Source organism: Periplaneta americana, chromosome 13 (assembly GCF_040183065.1).
Source record: "Periplaneta americana isolate PAMFEO1 chromosome 13, P.americana_PAMFEO1_priV1, whole genome shotgun sequence".
NCBI lineage: Eukaryota > Metazoa > Arthropoda > Insecta > Blattodea > Blattidae > Periplaneta > Periplaneta americana.
Window position 1 is genome coordinate 11,783,565 of NC_091129.1, and position 22,213 is coordinate 11,805,777.

The following is a 22,213-nucleotide window of genomic DNA, read 5'->3' on the forward strand; positions in this document are numbered from 1 at the left end:
AATAGGAATTTACACAAGTCCAAATTGCCCTCTATGCAACAAAGAAGAAGAAATGACTGAAGATCATCTCATAACCTGTGAAGTTCTACCTGATGGATCCACCACAGAGAAATATTGGAGAGCAAGAACGCTAATGGCTTCGTTGCCAAAGCCCGGCATTAGATAACAACAACAACATTTTTTGCTACATTTGGATTTGTATCATTTTTAACAATTGGTTTCAATAAGTTGTTTTCAGTTTGAATATTTATGTATTCCAAGGGATTTTGTCGGATTGGTAACATTTCAATGTTAGTTTGGGGAATGAGACGCGTGTGTAATCTGCATAAGTCCTTCTTGTGTTTTTAATTTAGTAGGCAAGATTTTGTATTTTCTCCAACAGTCTGTATTAGGCAGTCTGATTAATTTCTTGTTTGGATTTCTGCTTGTTCTTCAAACTCGTGTATCAGTGGTTTTTGTTGAGTAAGTTGTCTCATTGAATCTATTGGTGTGGATTTCAGTGCATCTGTAATTAAATGTACTGCTTAGTTTTGAAACTTCTCCATTTTTTAATTTAATTGTTGTTGGGCGGCTGTGATGAGTATTTGAGGACAGGTTTTATGTACATACTAGCCGTACCCGTGCGCTCCGCTGCACCCGTTAGAAATAAATATAAAGTAATTACATAATTAAAATAGGACATTTGATCCAGGGAACATTCGTGTTTGATATAAGGATAAATCGTTTATTATGTTACTTAATTTAAATTGTATTTGCATAATTAAAATGCGATCATTTTGATCCAGAGACCACTCATTTGGTCATAAAAATTATTTTAGGAAATACAGGAAACGAATGTACAGAATAGCCTATCAAGTTTTTTGTGCATAAGAAGCTATTTTAATCTTACCTGTCCTCGATTCACTCAGAAGTTACTGTAATAACATTATAGCATTATGTCCATCTAGAGAAACTACACTTTCCAATGGTGAATTAATAATTAATTATACAAATCGGTTAATTTAGCCTCTGATATTACTTCATACAAACACAGAAACATTATCTGTAGGCTATCTTTCATAGCTTTCGATTGTTGCTGTCCAAGTCCCCTTATAGACGAAGTGATTTGTTTTTTAATTCATTACACGGCCTTAGATGGCAGTTATTTTAATTTTAAAACTCATTTATCTCATTAAATATCAGTCGTATCAGAATATTTCATGGAATAAAACTTATCGGAAATTATTTTTAAAGAAACTTTTGTTATGTAACATTTTTCACAAAAATCAATAATAAGGGAGATATTTCGATTTATTTAATTCAGGCCCCCTTATAACCCCCCTTTTAAATAATGTATTTTGAATGCCATATAGCCTAAAATCTAAGTTACAACGAACTTAATTTATATTCCAATTTTCATCGAAATCGGTTCAGCCATTATCGCGTGAAAAGGTAACAAACATCCAGACAGACAGACAGACAGACAGACAGACAGACAGACAGACATACAAACAAACAAAAATTTCAAAAAAGCGATTTCGGTTTCAGGGTGGTTAATTGTATATGTTAGGACCAATTATTTTTGGAAAATCGAAAATTACCAGAAAAATTTCGGCTACAGATTTATTATTAGTATAGATTATATGTGGAATTTAGTGTACGTCTATGACTTCCCCATTTGCAGTCAGCTAATCTTTTTAACAGATTTAATCTGTTTTGAACTTTTTCTACTGCAGAGTTAATAATGATCTTTCCAAGATAATTTGTTATGAAATATATTCTAATGTTAATTGTTTTGCTGCATTTGGATTTGTATAATTTTTAGCAATTGTTTATTGTTTATTGTTAATAAAATAACATTGACAGAAATACAATCTTAGTTCTTCCCTGAAGGAGTAAAAAACTCGTGCTCAGGGAGATATCTAAACACAAAGATAATTTTTTGACACAAACTGGGTCAAGAAAAAAAAATTTACAGGAATAAATTAAATTTCAAAATACAATTTCAATTTTAACAATTTAAGTCATAGAAATACATATACATATTAAATCAATATATATTCTTTAAAAATTAAATTCCTAACGCTATTTTTGAAATTCCTGATACTAAAATTTTCCAAATTTGGGTATTTATCAATTATTTTATTGTATAACCTTGGACCAAAATAGGTACCATGGCTCAGAGCTGTGCTTGTGAAATACTTTGGTTCCTCTAGTCGTATAAAATCGGATCTTTTAGTTCCATATTTATGATGATACAATTTGAATTTATTACGGTTTTTATGTATGAAGATTAATAAGGCAATATAATAAATCTGTTTAATTTTGAAAACATTAAAATCAGTGAACAAAAGCCCAGATGAGTAATCAATTGGTTTATTAAGGCATATTTTAATAATTCTTTTCTGAATAAGTATTAGTGGAGTGAGATTAGAATTACAAGCATTTCCCCACCCTAAAATTCCATACTGGAGAATGGATTGAAATAAAGCTAAATAAATGAGACGTAAAATATTAATTATTAATTGGTTCCAATAAGTTGTTTTCAGTTTGAATATTTATGTATTCCAAGAGATTTTGTCAGATTTGTAACATTTCAGACATAATCTTCTGTAAAATCAAGAAGAAATGTTTTTTTCCTCGCTGTTATTTATACTCGCTTTAACATCTAATAAATGTTTTGCTACAAAAAGTGAGCTTAACTCCTAGAACAAAGGGAAATTTTAATGCTTCATTACATCAATTGAGGAGACTTTGGATTAAACAATTGCTGACAAAAGTTATTAGAAACAAGTGAATAAAGCTAATAAAAAACAATTGAATAACAATATGATGATGTTATCAAATGCTTGACTCTACAGCTTCTTGCTGTAGATGGATTCAACAGGTATTGCTTCACAGGTTTGAAGATGTTTTTCAGCCATCTCCTCTTCTTTGTTGCAACAGGGGACAATTTGGATTTGTACAGATACCTAATTTGGTTAGATGTTTCGCTAAATAATCATGTTCCGTAATTAGTCTAAATTTTGCTACTGCCATTTTACAGAGTGTTTGTGGAATGATTTCTGGTTTATTGATTAAAATATTCATTTCTTTTTTATCCTTAGCATGTTTGTGTATAAATTCTGTATATTTGTCTTTATATTTATTTTAAATTAGTATTTCTATAGTTATGAAAGGTAAGTTAAATTCTTAGTTTTACTTGGAATTAATTTGGAGCCTTTTTTGCAAGGAGTTCAGCAATTTCGTTGCCAGGAATTCCACAATGTGCAGGTACCATTACAAGTGGACTTTTTCTGTAACTTGTGAAATTATTGTATCATTTTCTGGCATTCCTGAATTTTGATTGACTTTTATGGGAGTTAAGTGCATAGTTCGCTGCTTTAAAATCTGTGAGTTTGACTTTTTTTTTTAAATTAGTATATTGTATATAAGAGCTGTTGTAACACAATATGAATGGCCGTTTCTTTGCATCAAAATTTGTTGTATGGTATCAACTTGTTGATAAAATGAGAATAATTCACATGTAGCTCCTGATCTTGAATTACTGTTAGCTGTAGACGTATCTGTGTGTATGTGTATATTCTTCTGGATCCGTTGCTACAGCCTTCAATACAGGTTTCGATGTTTCAGATTTTGTAACTGATTCTTCTAATTCCAGTTGGCTGTTAATTGGTTGAAAGGTTAAAGGATTTTCTCTGATCATAATATTTACTTTAGATTGGGGAAGATTGTTCTCTGTTTTTATGTTTGTAACTTTTGATAGGAAGCTTTGTTGCGTTTTCAAATTAGCTAGTTGTAATTGTCGTTTTTCTCACTTTGTTGTTGGTAATCTTAGCGCTTTTCATGTTGAATTAACGATTGTTCTTCTAGTATCAGATGTTTTGAGTTAAGATTTGCATTGGTGTTATTGGAGTTGATTTTGCCATATAGCCTGGTTTTGGCTTACTTCTAATCGATTTAAGTTTGAATGAGTTGCTGTAAGTACTCCCTTCCCATTATAGAGAAGAATAGGCTTGATAAATATTTTGTAATTTGTGCAGTTCATCTGCAAACTGGAAAACTGATAGCCCAATGCATTGAAAAGAAAAGAGGGTACTATTGTATAATGATAGTGTGTATATGATGAGAGGTTTATGCCTGTGTGCACCATTCTCGATTAAAATTTGACCATGGTTAAGTCGGCACTTGACCATCTTCAACATCAATTTGTGGAGTATCAATCTCGATCAAAGTTAAACAAGCGAGTTGATGATGATCAAATTTGATCACGGGTGTGGGACCGATTATCTTGAATTGAACATGGTCAAGTCGAGAAAACAAAAATGGCGGCACGATTTGACATGCTTGATGGAATTGAAGATGAAATGATGTATCTTGAACACGCAAATCACTGCGGAAATAACAGAATTGGTGTTATTGTAGAAAGAGTAAGTTTGTAGATGAATAATACAAATGTTTTTTTTCTCTCAAAATAGACTATGGTAATGTTTTATATATGTTTCTGCTTTGGAAGATCGGGACTTTACTTGAGGACAAAATATTATTTAGGCCTAATTGTCCAATTTTGTTAACATAATAATAAAGTAGTTATTCTATGCCGGTAATAATATAGCAAAACTAAATGACCATTTTGTAGAATGCGAGATTATCACTTATTAGCTATAGATTTGCCGTTTGAAACTATTAGGACCTACATACATGACGTTTTGGACAATTAGGCAATTTACGATTGAATTAAGAGACATTATACGGATACCTTCCTTTCCCTCTTACTCCAAAATTCCAACCTTGTGAACACAAAATAAATGGATAAATTTCAGAACAAGGATACTTTCCTTTCCCTCTTACTCCAAAATTCCAATCTTGTGCACACAAAATAAATTGGCATTAAAAACTTCCTTTTCGTATGCATGATGATGCGTATTCGACATACACAGACGAATTGCTTTATATATATATATATATATATATATATATATATTTGTTAGCGAGGTATCCGTATACTGAAATTTTCCCAAATAAATTATTGGCACTGAAATGTGTCTTTTCGTAAGCAAGATGATGAGCATTCGACAAGCACAAATCTGCTCTTTTTAGTAGCCTATTTCGAGATAATTGTCAGTGAGGTATCCGTATATTGAAATTTTCCCAATTATTATCAATAATATGAAATAACCACTATATAAATTACGTTACAAATTATGTGGAATTATGTAAACACGTATAACTCATGTGAATTGTGAGGTTAAATCCAACCAGGTAGCCTGCTTTTCTCTTAGAGAACTTCCGTCAGTACTTTTATTCTGTAATATGGATGCATAATTGCTGACGAGTTCTAAAGGAATTCCCACTTTGAACTGTGAGAAGTTCGGTGCTCTTTTCTTTTTTTTCTTCCATGATTATTGAAACTTGTTATTTGAAAACTGCGAGGATGTTTGAAAGCAGTCCGACAAACAAAAACGAAGCGATAATTGACAGAGTGCGTTCGTTCGCTGTTTTATACGCGGTAACCTAGCGCTCAGATGATTATTCTCAAGCGAGCGTACCGTCATCTGACGGTACTGAGTTGATCAAGGGAAAATGTCGGTGCACCGCATCTGTAACTTGATCATTGTCAAGAATTAGCCATGTTTCCGTGATTGCTGATAAACGGGCTAGATGATCGAGAATGGTGCACACGACCATTACAGTTTCACGTAATTTGTGAGTTACTGTAAATGTTGCAATATTGATTTAGTGTCTAATGTCATGCGTGCGTTCATTTATGTTTATGTGTTTATGTAATATGTGGTTTGTATTACAGGTATACTCATCTTCATTGGCTTATTCATCACCTTCAGTCATGCAAATGCAGTGGTGAAGCGAGAGATAGCAAAGCAGAGTCGAAGAAGTTTGACGTCTTTGTTATTGATTGTATGCAACCTATTAGGCTGCATTTTGTTTATCTACTATTTGTTCCAAGATCAGAAGTTATATCTCAGGTAATACAATTATACATTTAAAGAGAAAAATAATTATATTGTGACACACACACACAATCTCTGTCTCCTCTCTCTCTCCCCTTCACTCTATCTTTCTCCTCCTGTCCTTTCCTTTGTCTCCGTACACTCTCTCCCCTCCCTATCCATGCTCTACTTCCCCCCTCTTTTCCTTTCCCATCCCCTCTCCCACTGACCCTCTCTTTCCTTCTCTTTTCCTACCGCTCTCTTTTTCTTCTTCTATTGTTACACTTCGGCCAGTTTTGGAAACATCTCTGAGAGAAATTTTTTCCTTGCATCTTTTAATCTTTTTGAGGAATTGTTTTAATGTAGCAGACTGCAGCAGACAGGGAGAGTGCAGCTTCCTCAGATAGATGGTGTCTTGGTGAATCATGGAATCGACAGTGGCATATCTCTCTGGTTAAGGATGCAGCAGATTCATGCACGTGAATTGCAAACAGATGCCATCGATCTGAGGAGGCTGCAGAGGAACATCACAGGGAGGCGAACGGGCGTTCCGTTTACGCAGACTCCGTCAAACCTGGATACTGTGGCTGAATCGATAAGATGGCATCAAACAGTTAATCACGTGCTTGATGAGCAGTCCTAAGAACTTCAAAAATCATTCCAATAAGTTATAAGGAGGTTGCACAATAAGGCTAAGACTGTGGTGGTTGCCTATGGGCCCTTCTCCTAAGGAGGAAAAAAACCTCTTCCTAGACAAAGAAAACCACGGATATGCTCCTCACATTTGCTGCTCTGTTCACTTGGCGTGCCTTTTTTTGTTTTTGGATATTGTGAGCTTTTCCCTTAAGTGAATCATATTTGTTAATCGAAGTTTCGTCTCCAACATTCACTTTCTCTTTTCAGAAAGTTTGAGTCATTTTTGAGGATGACTTCGAGGTCGCAGCTTATTGTGAGACAGTTTTGTTCTTTTCATCTTTGAAGAGTTGGGAGACGAATTTCTTCAATGCATTTGTTGTTCACTTTATTAGAAAGATAAACAGGACTGTGAGAGATTCCTATTGTGGCAACATTGTCATCAATAGTTTATTGTCAGTCTTGGTTAAAATTTTCTCTCACTTTCTCCAAATTTGACAAATTAATATCAACATATTGAAGAATGTTCATCTGCACGTGATGTCTTTCCATTTTTTTAAAGCAGAAGTACAATTTTGAATCTTGGCTTTGTCCCCAAGAACTTCAAGAAGCATGAAATGAGTTTGTGTTGCAATTTTACTGATTTTGAAATGGAATTTCATGCATAATCTTAGACAAAAAAAAAAAAAATGACCAGCTGCCATAAACTAAGTTCCCTTTGGAAGACTTTTGTTGATGTCGTGAGAACTTAGGTTTACATGTGAACGAATTTCTTATGCATGATTCTGCTCTGTTTTTCCTTTGTTTTCTTTATTTGTTGCTTTTTTTTTTATAGATCAAGTGTTGTTGTTGTTTTCTAATGCCAGGCGTTTGACAATAAAGTCATTTGACCTCTTGCACTCCAATATTTTTCAAAGATATTATCATGGCCAGCCACTGAAGCACAGATTTTGAGGTGTTCCGAATCCATTTCTTGGTTTGAGTTGCACAATGGGCAGTTAGGGGACTGATATATTCCAATTCTATGCAGGTGTTTGGCCAAACAATCATGGCCTGTTGCCAATCTAAATGCAGCTACAGACGATTTTCGTGGTAAATCGGGAATTAACTGTGGATTTTGATGCAGAGAGTTCCATTTTTTCCCTTGAGATTGTGTTATCAAATTTTGTTTGGTGAAGTCTAAGTATGTAGATTTAATAAATCTTTTCACAGAGTAATACGTAGATTTAGTAACAGGTCTGTAAGTAGCAGTGCTGCCCTTCTTTGCTAAAGCATCCGCATTCTCATTTCCCAGGATTCCACAATGGGATGGTATCCATTGGAATACAATTCTTTTATTGAGTGATATTAATTGAGAGAGCATTTTAGTTATTTCTGCTGTTTGAGATGAAGGTGTGTGTCTAGAGACGATTGATAGAATAGCTGCTTTGGAGTCTGACAATATAACTGCATTTTTAAATTTATTGATGTGGCATAGAAGATTCCCGAGACTTTCACTTATTGCAATGATTTCTCCATCAAAACTTGTTGTTCCATACCCAAGAGATCTATAAAGTGAGAAGAGACAGCACATAACACCTGCACCGGCACCTTGTTCTCTGGAGATCAAGGATCCGTCGGTGTATAAATGAAGCCAGTTTTGTGGAGGGTACCTAATATTAATTGTCTCTAAAGACAATTGTTTCATTATTTCAGTGTTTACTTCTGATTTTAGTATTTCTTCTGTTAAATTTAGATTATATTCTATATTTAATAGAGTTAAAGGGTTTGGTTTAATTTGTAAGTTTTCTTTTAAATTCGGGATATTGATTTTCTGTTTTAATTCTTGAACAATGGATATGAAACTTTTTTGGGTTTTCAATCTACAGAGAGGACTGTATGAATGCCAATTGTTTCCTGGTAATCTAATAAGTTTTTCATATTGAATCAGTGCTTTTTCTTCTATTGTCATTTTGATGCTGTTAATATTAGTGAGGAACCTCATAGAATCTATTGGAGTTGTTTTGATTCCGCCAGTAATGAGTCTGAGAGCTTGGTTTTGAACATATTCTATGTCGTTTATAAAAGGTGAAGTAATTAAAATTTCTCTGCAGTACGTCAGCACTGGCTGTATAAACATTTTGTATGTAGTGTTCAAAGTATTTCTAGAGCATCCCATTTCTTTCCTGCTAGTCTTTTTAGAAGGGAGAATCTTTTACGAGCTTTTTCAGAAATGTATTTCAAATGGTTGCTCCATGTTAACTTACTATCGAAAATAACTCCAAGATATTTGGATTCATAAGTCCTAGGAAGGTGTTGGCCATTGTATTGGATATTGAATTCATAGATCAAGTGTTATAACTAATCTATTACAAGGGGTAAATTAAGTGCAAAATAAAAATCCTTTCTCTAATCCTGTGAACCAAGCACTGCCCAGAGAATATGTTACGAAGATTGAGGAGAAACAAACAGAGAGATGTCAGCGTGGAGGCAATTGGAGAAATAACAGCACAGAGTATGGTTTCAGAAGTGAATTGTAGCTTGCAATCTTTCAATCAGCTTTTATGATTGATACTGTACACTACATATGTTAAGAGATGTTTAATATGCGGATATATTTTTTTACATTTTGCTCTTAAAATAGAGGGAGGGGAGTCTAATAAGCGAGAAAATACGGATGGTGTTGAATTTTTTCAGCTTATTCATGTATAGATGTTCCAAATTACAGTAAAACCCCATTGTAACATTCCCTTTTTTAAAGAATAATGTGTAAAGTTCCAAACAAATTATCATAAAAATAATGTAATTAATTCCCACTTTTAAGGAAATCAGTTTAAGGAAAAATGAAGAATAATTTTCATTAATTGATGAACTAGTGGACTTACTCGTGTTAAATATGTAATATTCGTCCGGCTTACAGCTGTTTCAGTGCATCACGCACCATCATCAGAGCCTACTAGATCGCGGTGTCATCTCGAACTTCTCTGCCTGTTAGGAGGGTGTGTTTTATTGTTGAAATGTGTTGGATTGTGGAGTCGAATAGTGTGTGTGTACTGAAATTGATCTGTGTGTTGAGGATTTGATCGGGGTGTGTTTTAGTGTGTTTGTATATTTCATATTATTCTAGTGTGTTGAGTTTTTGGTTCTTGGGTTGTGTGTGTAGGATTTCCATGTCCGCATTTATGTTATTGTATGTATGGTTGGCATTGGTTGTGTGATCGGCGTATGTAGATGTGTTGTGTCCTCTGGTTATAGCTTTAATGTGTTCTTTGTAGCGAGTTTGGAATGATCTGCCTGTCTGTCCTATGTAGAACTTGTCGCAACTATTACATGTGAGTTTGTATACATGTATTTATTTGTTTGTGTTTTTTGTGTGTTGAGATGTCTTTGTAGTGTGTTTTCTGTTCTGTATGTTATGTTGTATTTCTGTTTTCTGAATGAGGATGCGATCTTATGTGTGCTTTTGTTTTCATATGTTATTGTGATGTATTTCTTGCGTTCTTGTGTTTGTGTTGTTTTTTGTGTATTGTGTATTTATGTATTTGTTAAGTTTTTGTTTTGTCTTCCTTATGATGTTGTCTATTATGTTTGGATTGTATCCGTTTTCTTGTGCTATGAATTTGATTGTGTTCACTTCTTCATTGTAGTGTTGTTGGCTCATGGGTATGTTGAGTAATCTGTGTACCATTGTCCTGAATGCAGCATGTTTGTGTTGTATGGGGTGGTTAGATGTGTTGTGTATGTGTGTGGTGGTGGTGGTGGTTGGTTTTCTGTATATTTTGAAGGTGTGTACATAGGACAGACAGGCAGATCATCCCAAACTCGCTACAAAGGACACATTAAAGCTATAACCAGAGGACACAATACATCTACATACGCCGATCACATAACCAATGCTAACCATACATACAATAACATAAATATGGACATGGAAATCCTACACACACAACCCAAGAACCAAAAACTCAACACATTAGAACAATACGAAATATACAAACACACTAAAACACACCCTGATCAAATCCTCAAGACACAGATCAATTTCAGTACACACACACTATTCGACTCCACAATCCAACACATTCCAACAATAAAACACACCCTCCTAACAGGCAGAGAAGTTCGAGATGACACCGCGATCTAGTAGGCTCTGATGATGGTGCGTGATGCACTGAAACAGCTGTAAGCCGGACGAATATTACATATTTAACACGAGTAAGTCCACTAGTTCATCAATTAATTATATTCAAGTGTTAAAAGTGGTGTACGCAAGATTCAAAATGGAATACTTTTCAAGTAGATTTTGTGATAATGAAGCCCGAAATATCGCGTATGGCAAAAAGGCTTGGTTTGCCAACTACTTCATTATGCGAAATAATGAAGAAGAAATTTTCAGTGCCTAGTTTCAGTGTGGTTTGGGTTCAATCAAATGGAAAAACATTAGTGTCTCACCATTTGAAGAGTTAGAAAATATTATATGAAATGTATTGTAAATAATAATTGAAGGCCTAATTAAATAATTAGAGTATAATGTTTGGTATGTGACATACATGTTAATACTAGCTATTTTAGCATTTCCTTCCTATTTTGTGTAAACCCACTTTTAAGGAAAAACAAAAGTAATCCCTCGGAGATTCGTTAAAAAGGGTTTCTACTGTATATTCGATTTGTTTATGAAGTACTAGCCGTACCCGTGCGCTCCGCTGCACCTGTTAGAAATAAATATAAAGTAATTACATAATTAAAATAGGACGTTTGATCCAGGGAACAACTTTTACAACAGCGCAAGATAATCTGCTTCGCTCATTACCCAATTTTTTTGCATTGCATTTATTGCATATATATTTTATGTATTTTAACACGATTCAATTGAGCATAGTTAAAATTTGAATTATAAAATAATGGATTGCTAAGCTAACGTACTATTACTGCATACTAAATCAATACACTCTCGTTGTTCGTTAATTCTCTGAGATTAAAATGAGTGTACATAAATATTATTTGAAGAAATACAGAAAACGAATGTACAAAATAGCCTATCTGATTTTCTGTGCATAAGAAGCTATTTTAATCTTACCTGTCCTCGATTTACTCAGATGTTACTGTAATAACATTATAGCATTATGTCCATCTAGAGAAACTACACTTTCCAATGGTGAAATAATAATTAATTATACAAATCGGTTAATTTAGCTTCTGATATTACTTCTCTGTAGGCTGTGTTTAATAGCTTTCGATTGTTGATGTCCAAGGCTCCTGTTTCGATTATTGTTGTCCAAGGCCCCTTATAGATGAAGTCATTTGTTCTTAATTCATTGCACCATCGTAGATGCCGTTATTTTAATTTCAAACTCATTTATCTCATTAAATAACAGTCCTATCAAAATTTTGTAAAGAATAAAACTTATCGGAAATCAATTTTAAAGAAACTTTTGTTATGTAACTTTTTTCACAAAAATCAATAATAAGCGAGATATTTCGATTTATTTAATTCAGGCCCCCTTATAACCCCCCTTTTAAATAAAGTATTTTGAATGCCATATAGCCTGAAATCTAAGTTACAACGAACTTAATTTATATTCCAATTTTCATATAAATCGGTTCAGCCATTATTGCGTGAAAAGGTAACAAACATACAGACAGACATACAAACAAAAATTTCAAAAATGCGATTTTCGGTTTCAGGGTGGTTAATTATATATATATATGTTAGGACCAATTATGTTTGGAAAATCGAAAATTACCAGAAAAATTTCGGCTACAGATTTATTATTAGTATAGATAAGCTCTGATTGTTTTTACAGCCTGAAACCAGGGACGAAATTGTTTCATAATAGTCTCGAATCACTTCTCTCACGCATCTTGGGTGACGTATTTCACACATATCAATATTGTCATTGGTTGCAAGGAGTAGTGGTGTATTCCATAACCTCTTCTATTCAATTCCCATCTTCACCTTCCCATGGTGCAACCTGTTTTTAACAAACGAAGTCTGGGAACCGAGTCACGGTATAACTGTTCCATCAAAAATGGAGATAATACCATTTCAGCACGGTGACCTGCCATGGTATGCATAAGCATCCCCTAAGTGGTGAAGAGGGGATATGGTCAGTGGAGTTATCTGACAATCCTCCTAGCTAGAGCATATGAATCTGCTAACAGTAGTGAAACATTAGGCATTGCTCGACAAAAAAGTCTAACCAGCAAATAGGAATTATAAAGAATGGACACTTCGCGTCGGTACCTTTGATGTAGCCGGACTGATTTCAATGACCTTCAAGCCAGCTAGAGTGTGAGATTCTGCTTTCTCTCGAGAGTTGGCGCTGACATCACACCAGCTAGCAGTCGACACAGTGGAAATATAACACATACAATTAATACATCTAGGTACATTATGTACTCAAATAAAATAAATTGGATCCATAAAATAATAAATCCGTCATTAACTGTAATGTCTAGACTCTAGAGTTCATTTATAATGAGAGTTGAGACGTTGACCCCAACAACAATTAAAATATGTAATGATTTGATAGCACTGAAAATGGAAAAACTAAACTCTTACGAGAAGTTAAACCATATACCTATATTATATTATCTATACTAATAATAAATCTGTAGCCGAAATTTTTCTGGTAATTTTCGATTTTCCTAAAATAATTGGTCCTAACATATATAATAAACCATCCTAAAACCGAAAATCGCTTTTTTTAAATTTTTGTTCGTATGTCTGTCTGTATGTTTGTTATCTTTTCACGCGATAATGGCTAAACGGATTTTGATGAAAATTGGAATATAAATTAAGTTCGTTGTAACTTAGATTATAGGCTATATGGCATTCAAAATACATTATTTAAAAGGGGGGTTATAAGGGGGCCTGAATTAAATAAATCGAAATATCTCGCTTATTATTGATTTTTATGAAAAATATTACATAATAAAAATTTCTTTAAAAATAATTTGCGATAAGTTTTATTCTTTCAAAAATTTTGATAGTACTGATATTTAATGAGATAAATGAGTTTTAAAATTAAAATAACTGCCATCTAAGGCCGTGTAATGAATTAAAAAACAAATGACTTCGTCTATAAGGGGCCTTGGACAGCAACAATTGAAAGCTATGAAAGATAGCCTACAGATAATGTTTCTGCGTTTCTATGAAGTAATATCGGAAGCTAAATTAACCGATTTGTATAATTAATTATTATTTCATCATTGGAAAGTGTAGTTTCCCTAGATGGACATAATGCTATAATGTTACCACAGTAACTTCTGAGTGAATCGAGGACAGGTAAGATTAAAATAGCTTCTTATGCACAGAAAACTTGATAGGCTATTCTGTACATTCGTTTCCTGTATTTCCTAAACTAATTTTTATGACCAAATGAGTGGTCTCTGGATCAAAATGATCGCATTTTGATTTGTTAATTCAATTTAAATTAAGTAACATAATAAACGATTTATCCTTCTATCAAACACGAATGTTCCCTGGATCAAATGTCCTATTTTAATTATATAATTACTTTATATTTATTTCTAATGGGTGCAGGGGAGCGCACGGGTACAGCTAGTATACATATATTAAACGAATTTGATACATAATTTTATAATGTATTATATTATCTTATAATACAATTTATTATATCTGAAATATAAAAAATTATTATTACAACTAGTTCATCACTGAGAAATAAGGAAAAACTGTTAACTTGAATTTATTTGAAGCAAAGCGTTACTGGATTATGCAATAAGGTAGGCGATGTTTGGATCCTGTGTCTCAACTCTATTCTCAATTATTATCTTAGCGTATGCTCGATTACACTAACCTCTAGCGCTTGAAAGTAGAACTAAACGCCGGCGCACAGAGAAACAAAACACAGGAAAATTCGCTCAGTGTCCATTCTTTGTAATCCCTATTCGCTGGTCTAACTTTGAGAGTAAGTGTTAGTGAATGGACCTTAATAGGGCTAACACTTGACAGGCTGATTGTTGTTTATGATTATCGCCATTATTATTATTATTATTATTATTATCATCATCATCATCATCACCATCAACATAATCATTAACAGCGTGGCAGTTTCCATGTAGTGCATTGCAAGCAATATCTAAGTTGTAAATGATTTTAATATATCACTCCTAAGGAGGTTCATGACTGTATATACTAGACTGTGATGTTATGTTAATTTAACAGTGAGTTTCGCATGATATTAGCAGTAACAACAGTTGATGAAACATCTCTTCTGTTAAGTTTACTGTTAAACTGCCTTAACGGCATGTTAAATATTTAACAAAGGTTGGTGAAACTATATCTTGTTAATAAATCCCAGAAGTTTTACATTCATTTTAAGCAAATGTAAAAGTAATTGTATTTACAGACCTTAGTTACCATGTTTATGTTAATACATGTTGTAAATTGATGTAATCTTCATCTTACGATGTTGGATGATGTATATACGTCCGTTGATGTGACATATTAATGAATTTAAATACAGCAACGGACGTATATACGTCATCCAACATCGTAAGATGAAGATTACATTGTAATGTTTCTTCCCACCATAAGCAGTGCTGACTAGATCAGACGCTATGGACAGTACTCTATAACAGAGTCGCCAGTATGAAAGGATGATTCCAAGCTTTTGGCGTGAGACGAACTCGATAGCTCAGTTGGTAGAGCGCCTGACCGGAGTACAGGAAGTCGCAGGTTCGAATCCCGCTCGGGGTTGTGGAATTTTTCTTTCATACCATGGCATGATTGTGACTATATAAGTTTTTAAATTCATTGTGAATTGATGCTTACAGCTTGGTGTTCATCCCCCCATATTCACAGCCTCTCAGTGTGTGGGATTTACTGTGGATCGTGGGTGTGACAGACTTCGTGCTCAAGTTAGTCACAATAATCCTTAAAGTCTCCATTGCTGCACTTCCTGTTGTTGTGCTGCCTTACCAAAGACGTGTAAGTAGCATTTAACTGAAGAGTTTTTTGGAAAAACAACCATAGTCCAAAAACATAAATTTTTAAGAGAAACAAAACACCACTTCAAGTATGAAATTCATCATGTCTTTTCTTAACTTATTGTAGAAACTTGGGAAAACTAAAGTACATTTATAACTTAATTGCCTCATAGAAATACATGTGTAAATGATGTTGTTGTTGTTTTCTAATGCCAGGCGTTTGACAGTAAAGTCATTTGACCTCTTGCACTCCAATATTTTTCAAAGATATTATCATGGCCAGCCACTGAAGCACAGATTTTGAGGTGTTCCGAATCCATTTCTTGGTTTGAGTTGCACAATGGGCAGTTAGGAGACTGATATATTCCAATTCTATGCAGGTGTTTGGCCAAACAATCATGGCCTGTTGCCAATCTAAATGCAGCTACAGACGATTTTCGTGGTAAATCGGGAATTAACTGTGGATTTTGATGCAGAGAGTTCCATTTTTTCCCTTGGGATTGTGTTATCAAATTTTGTTTCTTGAAGTCTAAGTATGTAGATTTAATAAATCTTTTCACAGAGTAATACGTAGATTTAGTAACAGGTCTGTAAGTAGCAGTGCTGCCCTTCAAAAATTGGAGTGGTTAAATGGCAAGTTGTAGCCGATTTAAGTGAACACCATATTTTAACGTTTTGGTGGCTACTTCATTCACACACAACCCCCAGAATGTCTGGAGGACCACACCTGCTGTTGGTCGACGGGTCCATTGGACCTAGCTGGGAGATCTTGTTGATCACCAGCTTTCCCTCCTTAAGCCACTGGAGGACGATTTTAGTGCCATAGCAGGTCAGCACTAGGAACAGAAAGTAGAAAGAGGAGGAAGGAAAGGGAAATGAACCCCTAGGCCTCGAATGCTCTAATGCCGTCGGGGTCAAAGAAAGTAAGAGTTCAGTCAGAGGACTGTATATGAAAGGGTAAAGAGGGAATTAGGTATTGAATAGAGGAAAATTATACCAAATCCAGTACATATGTAAATGTAGTTAATGGTTTACAATGATTGTTTTAAGAAAAGATACTCAGTTGTGGCTGAAATGTGCCTCTCCTTTAATCTTCTTTTTCTTTATTATATCCTGTTTCTTGTCCTTTCGTTGCTTACGTTTCTTCCATGGGGTTACTTCTGCACCTACAAGATGACTCCATAACTACCACAATTCACGTGCTAAAGTATTTTTCTCTGAGGTGGCTTTTGCCACGTATGTAAGTAGTAGTACTGCCAGTTTAAAATTGTCATAATAAATGTTTCAAGATGATAAGAATTTTATTTTTTTATATTGGTTCTGCCCCATAATTCAATATAAAACTGTTTATTTCAAAACTGTGGTCTGTACTATATAGTAATGTTCAATGCGTATTAAACGAATTTTTTTCCCCCAGGGAAAATGCTATTTATTTTTAGAAGCCACATCTCAGCTTTATCGTAGCCTGGCACCAATTCAGCCCTGGTTATACTACCTGCTGGAATCATACCAGGGACCAGAAAAGGTTGTTGGGGTGTTCCTGTCTGCAGCATACATGGTGTCTAAAGGAACTGACCTCATGAACAGAGCCAAGTTGTGGAGAGGAGCTTTCTGGAAATTGCTGCAAAATGTGGTATGTTACTACAAGATTAGATTACTGTTCATGATAAGTCAACAATACAATAACAATTGAATCTGAGTAAGAAGGAACATAATTAGACTACAACATATTTCCACTAGATCTAGAACCTACTGTATTCATATTCCTCTACACCTGCCCCCTTCTATCATAATTGCTGTGTTATCTTTGTCTATAGTCTGTCTGGGTGGTGTAATTAGTAGAGTGCTGACATTCTGTGCGCAGAGTTGTATTGTATTGTATTTATTAACATTCCATGGTATTCATACATTGCTTCACAGCTAGAATATGGAACAAGTCAAAAAACTTAATACTGTTATAAAGTCTTAATTTATAGTCACAGTCTAGATGACATATATACAGATGAGATTTACAATATAGTCTACTAGTACAACACATAGTTTTGGTATCAATTTCATGAAGTGTTATTGAATGTCATGAATTCACCTACAGAATAGAAGGCGTGAGAAATTGGATACTTCTTTAATTTGGCCCTAAATAATCTTATGTTTTGAGTTTCATTTTTTATATCGATAGGGAGGCTATTAAAAATTTTTACTGCCATATAACGCACTCCTTTTTGATAGCATGATAGACTTGCCGATGGAGTATGAAAGTCATTTTTTTGACGTGTATTTATGCTACGAACTGTTGAATTATTTACAAAGTTTTCACGATTACATACGAGGAAGACTATTAATGAAAAGATATACTGACAAGCCATGGGCATTATTTGTAGTTTTTTTAAAATAGTCCTACAAGATTCCCTAGATTTGGCACCTACTATTATTCTAATTACTCTTTTTTGTAATAGAAATATATTGTTACTATCTGTGGAATTTCCCCAGAATATTATTCCAAAACTCATTACCGAGTGGAAGTATGCAAAGTATATTGTTTTTAAGGTATTGATATTTACTATCTTTTGCATAGATCTAATAGCAAAACAAGCTGAATTTAGTTTGGGGGTAATTTCTTTAATATGATTTTTCCAATTTAACACATTATCTATTTTTAAGCCAAGAAATTTGTGTGTTGTTGCTTCTGATAGGGATCTGTTGTTAATTATTGCGCTAGAAATTTGCGAGGTTGAATTTGCACAGGATTTAAATTGAATTATGTTAGTTTTGGTACAGTTTAATACCAATTTATTGACTGAGAACCAGTCACATATTTTGAAGAAAATTTCGTCTGTTGAAGATTGGAATGTGTTGGAGTTATTGGCTGTAATTACTATACTTGTGTCATCTGCAAATAATATGGGATGACCTACATCTTTTATTAGGGGGACAAGATCATTTATAAACACTAGAAAAAGTAGGGGACCTAATATTGATCCTTGAGGAATTCCATTATTAATAGTTCCCCATGTCGATGCAGATTTCATAGTTGTATTGATTTCGACTTTCTGTTTCCAATCTATGAGATATGAGTGAAACCCTTGATGTGCAACACCTTTAATTCCATAATAATCTAATTTATCTAGCAGCATTTTATGATTTATACAGTTAAATGCTTTGGATAAATCACAGAAAATCCCTCCACGTGTAATTTTTTTATTATTGTGTGTTTGATCCCAGCCCAGATCGATGGCATTTTAAGTGTGCTTAAATGCGACAGGCTCATGTTAGTAGATATACTGGCACAGACTATTACTTTATAGCTGAGTCCGTAATCATTACTGCTTCAAATGCTTCCTGAGTATCCGAGACCATTTTCATTTTACACTTTATCTTCATCTTAGTTTGCTTTTCTCTCTCCTTCTGTAGGTAAAGCAGTTAATGATTGCCTAACTTTGCACGTTGACTTAGGTTTAACTGTGAAAGATGTAAGATATTCGTTACAACTTGTAGTTGGGTACATTTTCGCATTTGGTCTATATGTCTAATCCATATGAAGAGTTCGCGGGAAAAGCGATGAATGTCACATTTCTGTTAAGGATTAGATAATGATCTAATTCAGTCTATAACTGCAAGATGTAGTGCTGTTTCTATGGAAAATAAAGAAAATACTGTATTCGTGGTGATAATTCTCCTTTTTTCCAAGCTTCAAAATGAGGGGTCATTTATTAAAATCCGTTCAGTCATTTTTCCCGTAATTTCCATTACCAGTTCAAATTATATATATAGATGTTCTTAAATGCCGTGGTTGTAAATGGAGAAGTTATAGTTTTTTTATGAGAATGCTGATGAGTACAAAATGTGTACCTAATGAAACCTAATGCAACATCATTTCTAAAAGCCAATTTTTCGTAAAATGGCTAACTGATTATACCTATAAGCTAAATATGTTGAAGTATACTCTTTAGTGTTCAAACTCCAAGCATCCTGTGAGTGTCATTAATAGTAATATGCGTTACAAGAGCGGTATGTTGATGTTTTCATGTTCGAGGAAAAGATTGAAAAAGCGAAACGTAGTTGAGCTTTTTTAATTTCCGAGAATATGAAAACAAACATACCGCTCGTGTATCATACATTGTTTTTTGCGAAGATCGTTAGTACATACCTGAAAGAGGAATTTCTAATTAGTTGCAATGAAATCTCCATCTTGGTTTCTGTTCAATGACGGCAACTTTTAAAAACTAAAATATCTATCTTCAACATTGTTGCTATAAAATGTTTTCTGTTTTATTTTTTTTTCCATTATAACAACAATTTTATGGTAAGCTTTGTCTTCTAGGCAGCCTTCACTTGGAGGAAGCTGAATAAAATTTATTTGAAATAATATATTCCAGCAGGCTGTGATGTACGTCTGTCTTTTTTTTCCCCCAGTCTATAAATGCGAACTTAAAACAAATGGTAAGGTTATGTAATGATTTATTTTTCATTTTAATATTTCAACAATATTATTTATATAACATATTGCAGTAATAACATCGGCATCTGGAATCTTGTTGATTTTTTCATGGCTTCCTTAATGTTACTTGCATTACAAATGCAGTAACTTTTGTGCGAGATCGTGCATATTTGCTTGTTTTCCGCACAGAACCAATACTTGGTAAGTGTGAAATACCACATTCAGTATTCCCAACGTAACACACATAACAATTTCCCTCTTCTTACCGCTTAAGCGCGACATTCATTTTACTGCTTTAGGCTTTTAACATATTATTTTTAGAGACATTTAACATAGTAATAATTATACATTGGAAACTTACCACTGCAATTTCACCTAAATTGCAATGTTAATTATTGTTTTTAAATATTTCCAAAAATTAAGTAAAGTCTGCTACTCCACGAAACTTATTGCATTCCTGATACAAGTAACATTAAGGAAGCCGTGAAAAAATCAACGAGATTCCAGATGCCGATGTTATTACTGCAATATGTTATATAAATAATATTGTTAAAATATTAAAATGAAAAATAAATCATTACATAACCTTACCGTTTGTTTTAAGTTCGCATTTATAGACTGGGGGGGAAAAAAAAATACAGACGTATATCACGGCCGGCTGGAGTATAGTAAACACAGAAAACATTTTACAGCAACAATGTTGAAGAAAGATATTTTGGTGTTCCGAAGTTGGCGTCATTAAACAGAAACCAACATGGAGATTTCATTGCAACTAATTAGAAATTCGTCTTTCAGGTATGTAATAAACGATCTTTGCACAAAATAATGTACAATACACGAGCGGTATGTTTGTTTTCATGTTCTTGGAAATAAAAAAAGCTCAACTACGTTTCGCTTTTTCAATCTTTTCCTCGACCACGAAAACGTCAACATATCGCTCTTGTAACGTATATTACTATTGTGGTGTTGTAGAGTTTACTTAATTTTTGCAAATATTTAAAAACAATAATTAACATTGCAATTTAGGTGAAATTGCAGTGGTAAGTTTCCAATTTATAATTATTACTATGTTAAACGTCTCTAAAAATAATATGTTAAAAGCCTAAAGCAATGAAATGAATATGGCGCTTAAGCGGTAAGAAGAGGGAAATTGTTATGTGCGTTACATTGGGAATACTGAATGTGGTATTTCACACTTACCGCGTATTGGTTTTGTGCGGAAAGCAAGCAAATACACACGATCTCGCACAAAAATACTTGTCATGATCTCCCTTTGTTAGTAATATTATTCCTATATGAAATGTTTGTTTCAGAATTTGGGTGTAAGTCCAAATAAAGACCAACTACAGACTGCTGGTAGCCAGTGTCCAATCTGCCATGATGAATATGAAACTCCAGTTCTACTACACTGTCGCCATATTTTTTGTGAAGCTTGTGTCGCTACATGGTTTGACAGAGAGCAGACATGCCCACTGTGTAGGGCGAAAGTAGTGGATGATCCATCTTGGAGGGATGGCGCAACAACATATTTTACTCAGCTCTACTGATGACCTCCCAAGCCCCAGTGAGTTAGATATCATTTTGTCTTGTGTGTGAGACTTAAGCTCCTAGTCATTGGGAGATGAAAGAAATTGTCATCATTGTAATGTAAGAAATGGTTACTCGGAGGCTGAATCGAAGAAATTCAGCAAGTGGCTGAATTGTAAGTGTGAATCCAGTTTCCATTTGTGTGCTGGCTATGAGAACCAGAACAGTTGCATTTCAGCTCACATTAAATTAAATGTAATGATTACTGCAGAATTGATTAATAATTCGATAACATGATTTAGTTAATTTTATTTACCTTAATTATTCTCAAATTAAAGCAAGACTGAAACCTTTTACTTTTGCTTTCTTTAAGGATTGACTAGTGACGATGTAAGATGGTAAAGAGTATTTTGATTAATATATTTTAATTAAGTGGGGAGGATGGTATTTTTTGGTGAAAAATGAGTACATTAAAAAAAAAATTCTTTAAAATACTCTGTGATATGTGTGGAATTTATAGCATAGCATTTTGTGGGTATTTGTGTCCTTATCACATGTTGAGTCGCCATTTTTAAACTTCCTGCATTATGGATTTTTAAATCACTCGGCGGATATCAGAGGATAATTTACAAAGAGGATTGTATACATTAAATAAAATATTAAAAGATTTTGGGATGGAAATTTCAGCACAAAAATCAAAAGTAATGGATTTTTAGGACAAGATCCAGTCAGAAGTAAGATAATACACAATGACCAA

The 22,213-nt window shown here is 33.9% G+C and overlaps 1 protein-coding gene across 2 annotated transcripts in view; it reads left to right on the forward strand.

Annotated features, from left to right (window-relative positions):
- The window catches only part of LOC138711743 (RING finger and transmembrane domain-containing protein 2), a 58,951-nt gene extending 37,291 nt beyond the window's left edge, over positions 1 to 21,660 (forward strand). For both annotated transcript variants that reach the window (XM_069842915.1, XM_069842916.1), the window contains exons 5-8: positions 5,786 to 5,963; positions 15,342 to 15,495; positions 16,912 to 17,127; positions 21,243 to 21,660. In XM_069842915.1, coding sequence (XP_069699016.1) covers positions 5,786 to 5,963; positions 15,342 to 15,495; positions 16,912 to 17,127; positions 21,243 to 21,476 — 782 coding nt within the window. In that variant the 3' untranslated portion in view covers positions 21,477 to 21,660. The remainder of the gene's footprint in view (positions 1 to 5,785; positions 5,964 to 15,341; positions 15,496 to 16,911; positions 17,128 to 21,242) is intronic.
- Positions 21,661 to 22,213: the final 553 nt, after the last annotated feature.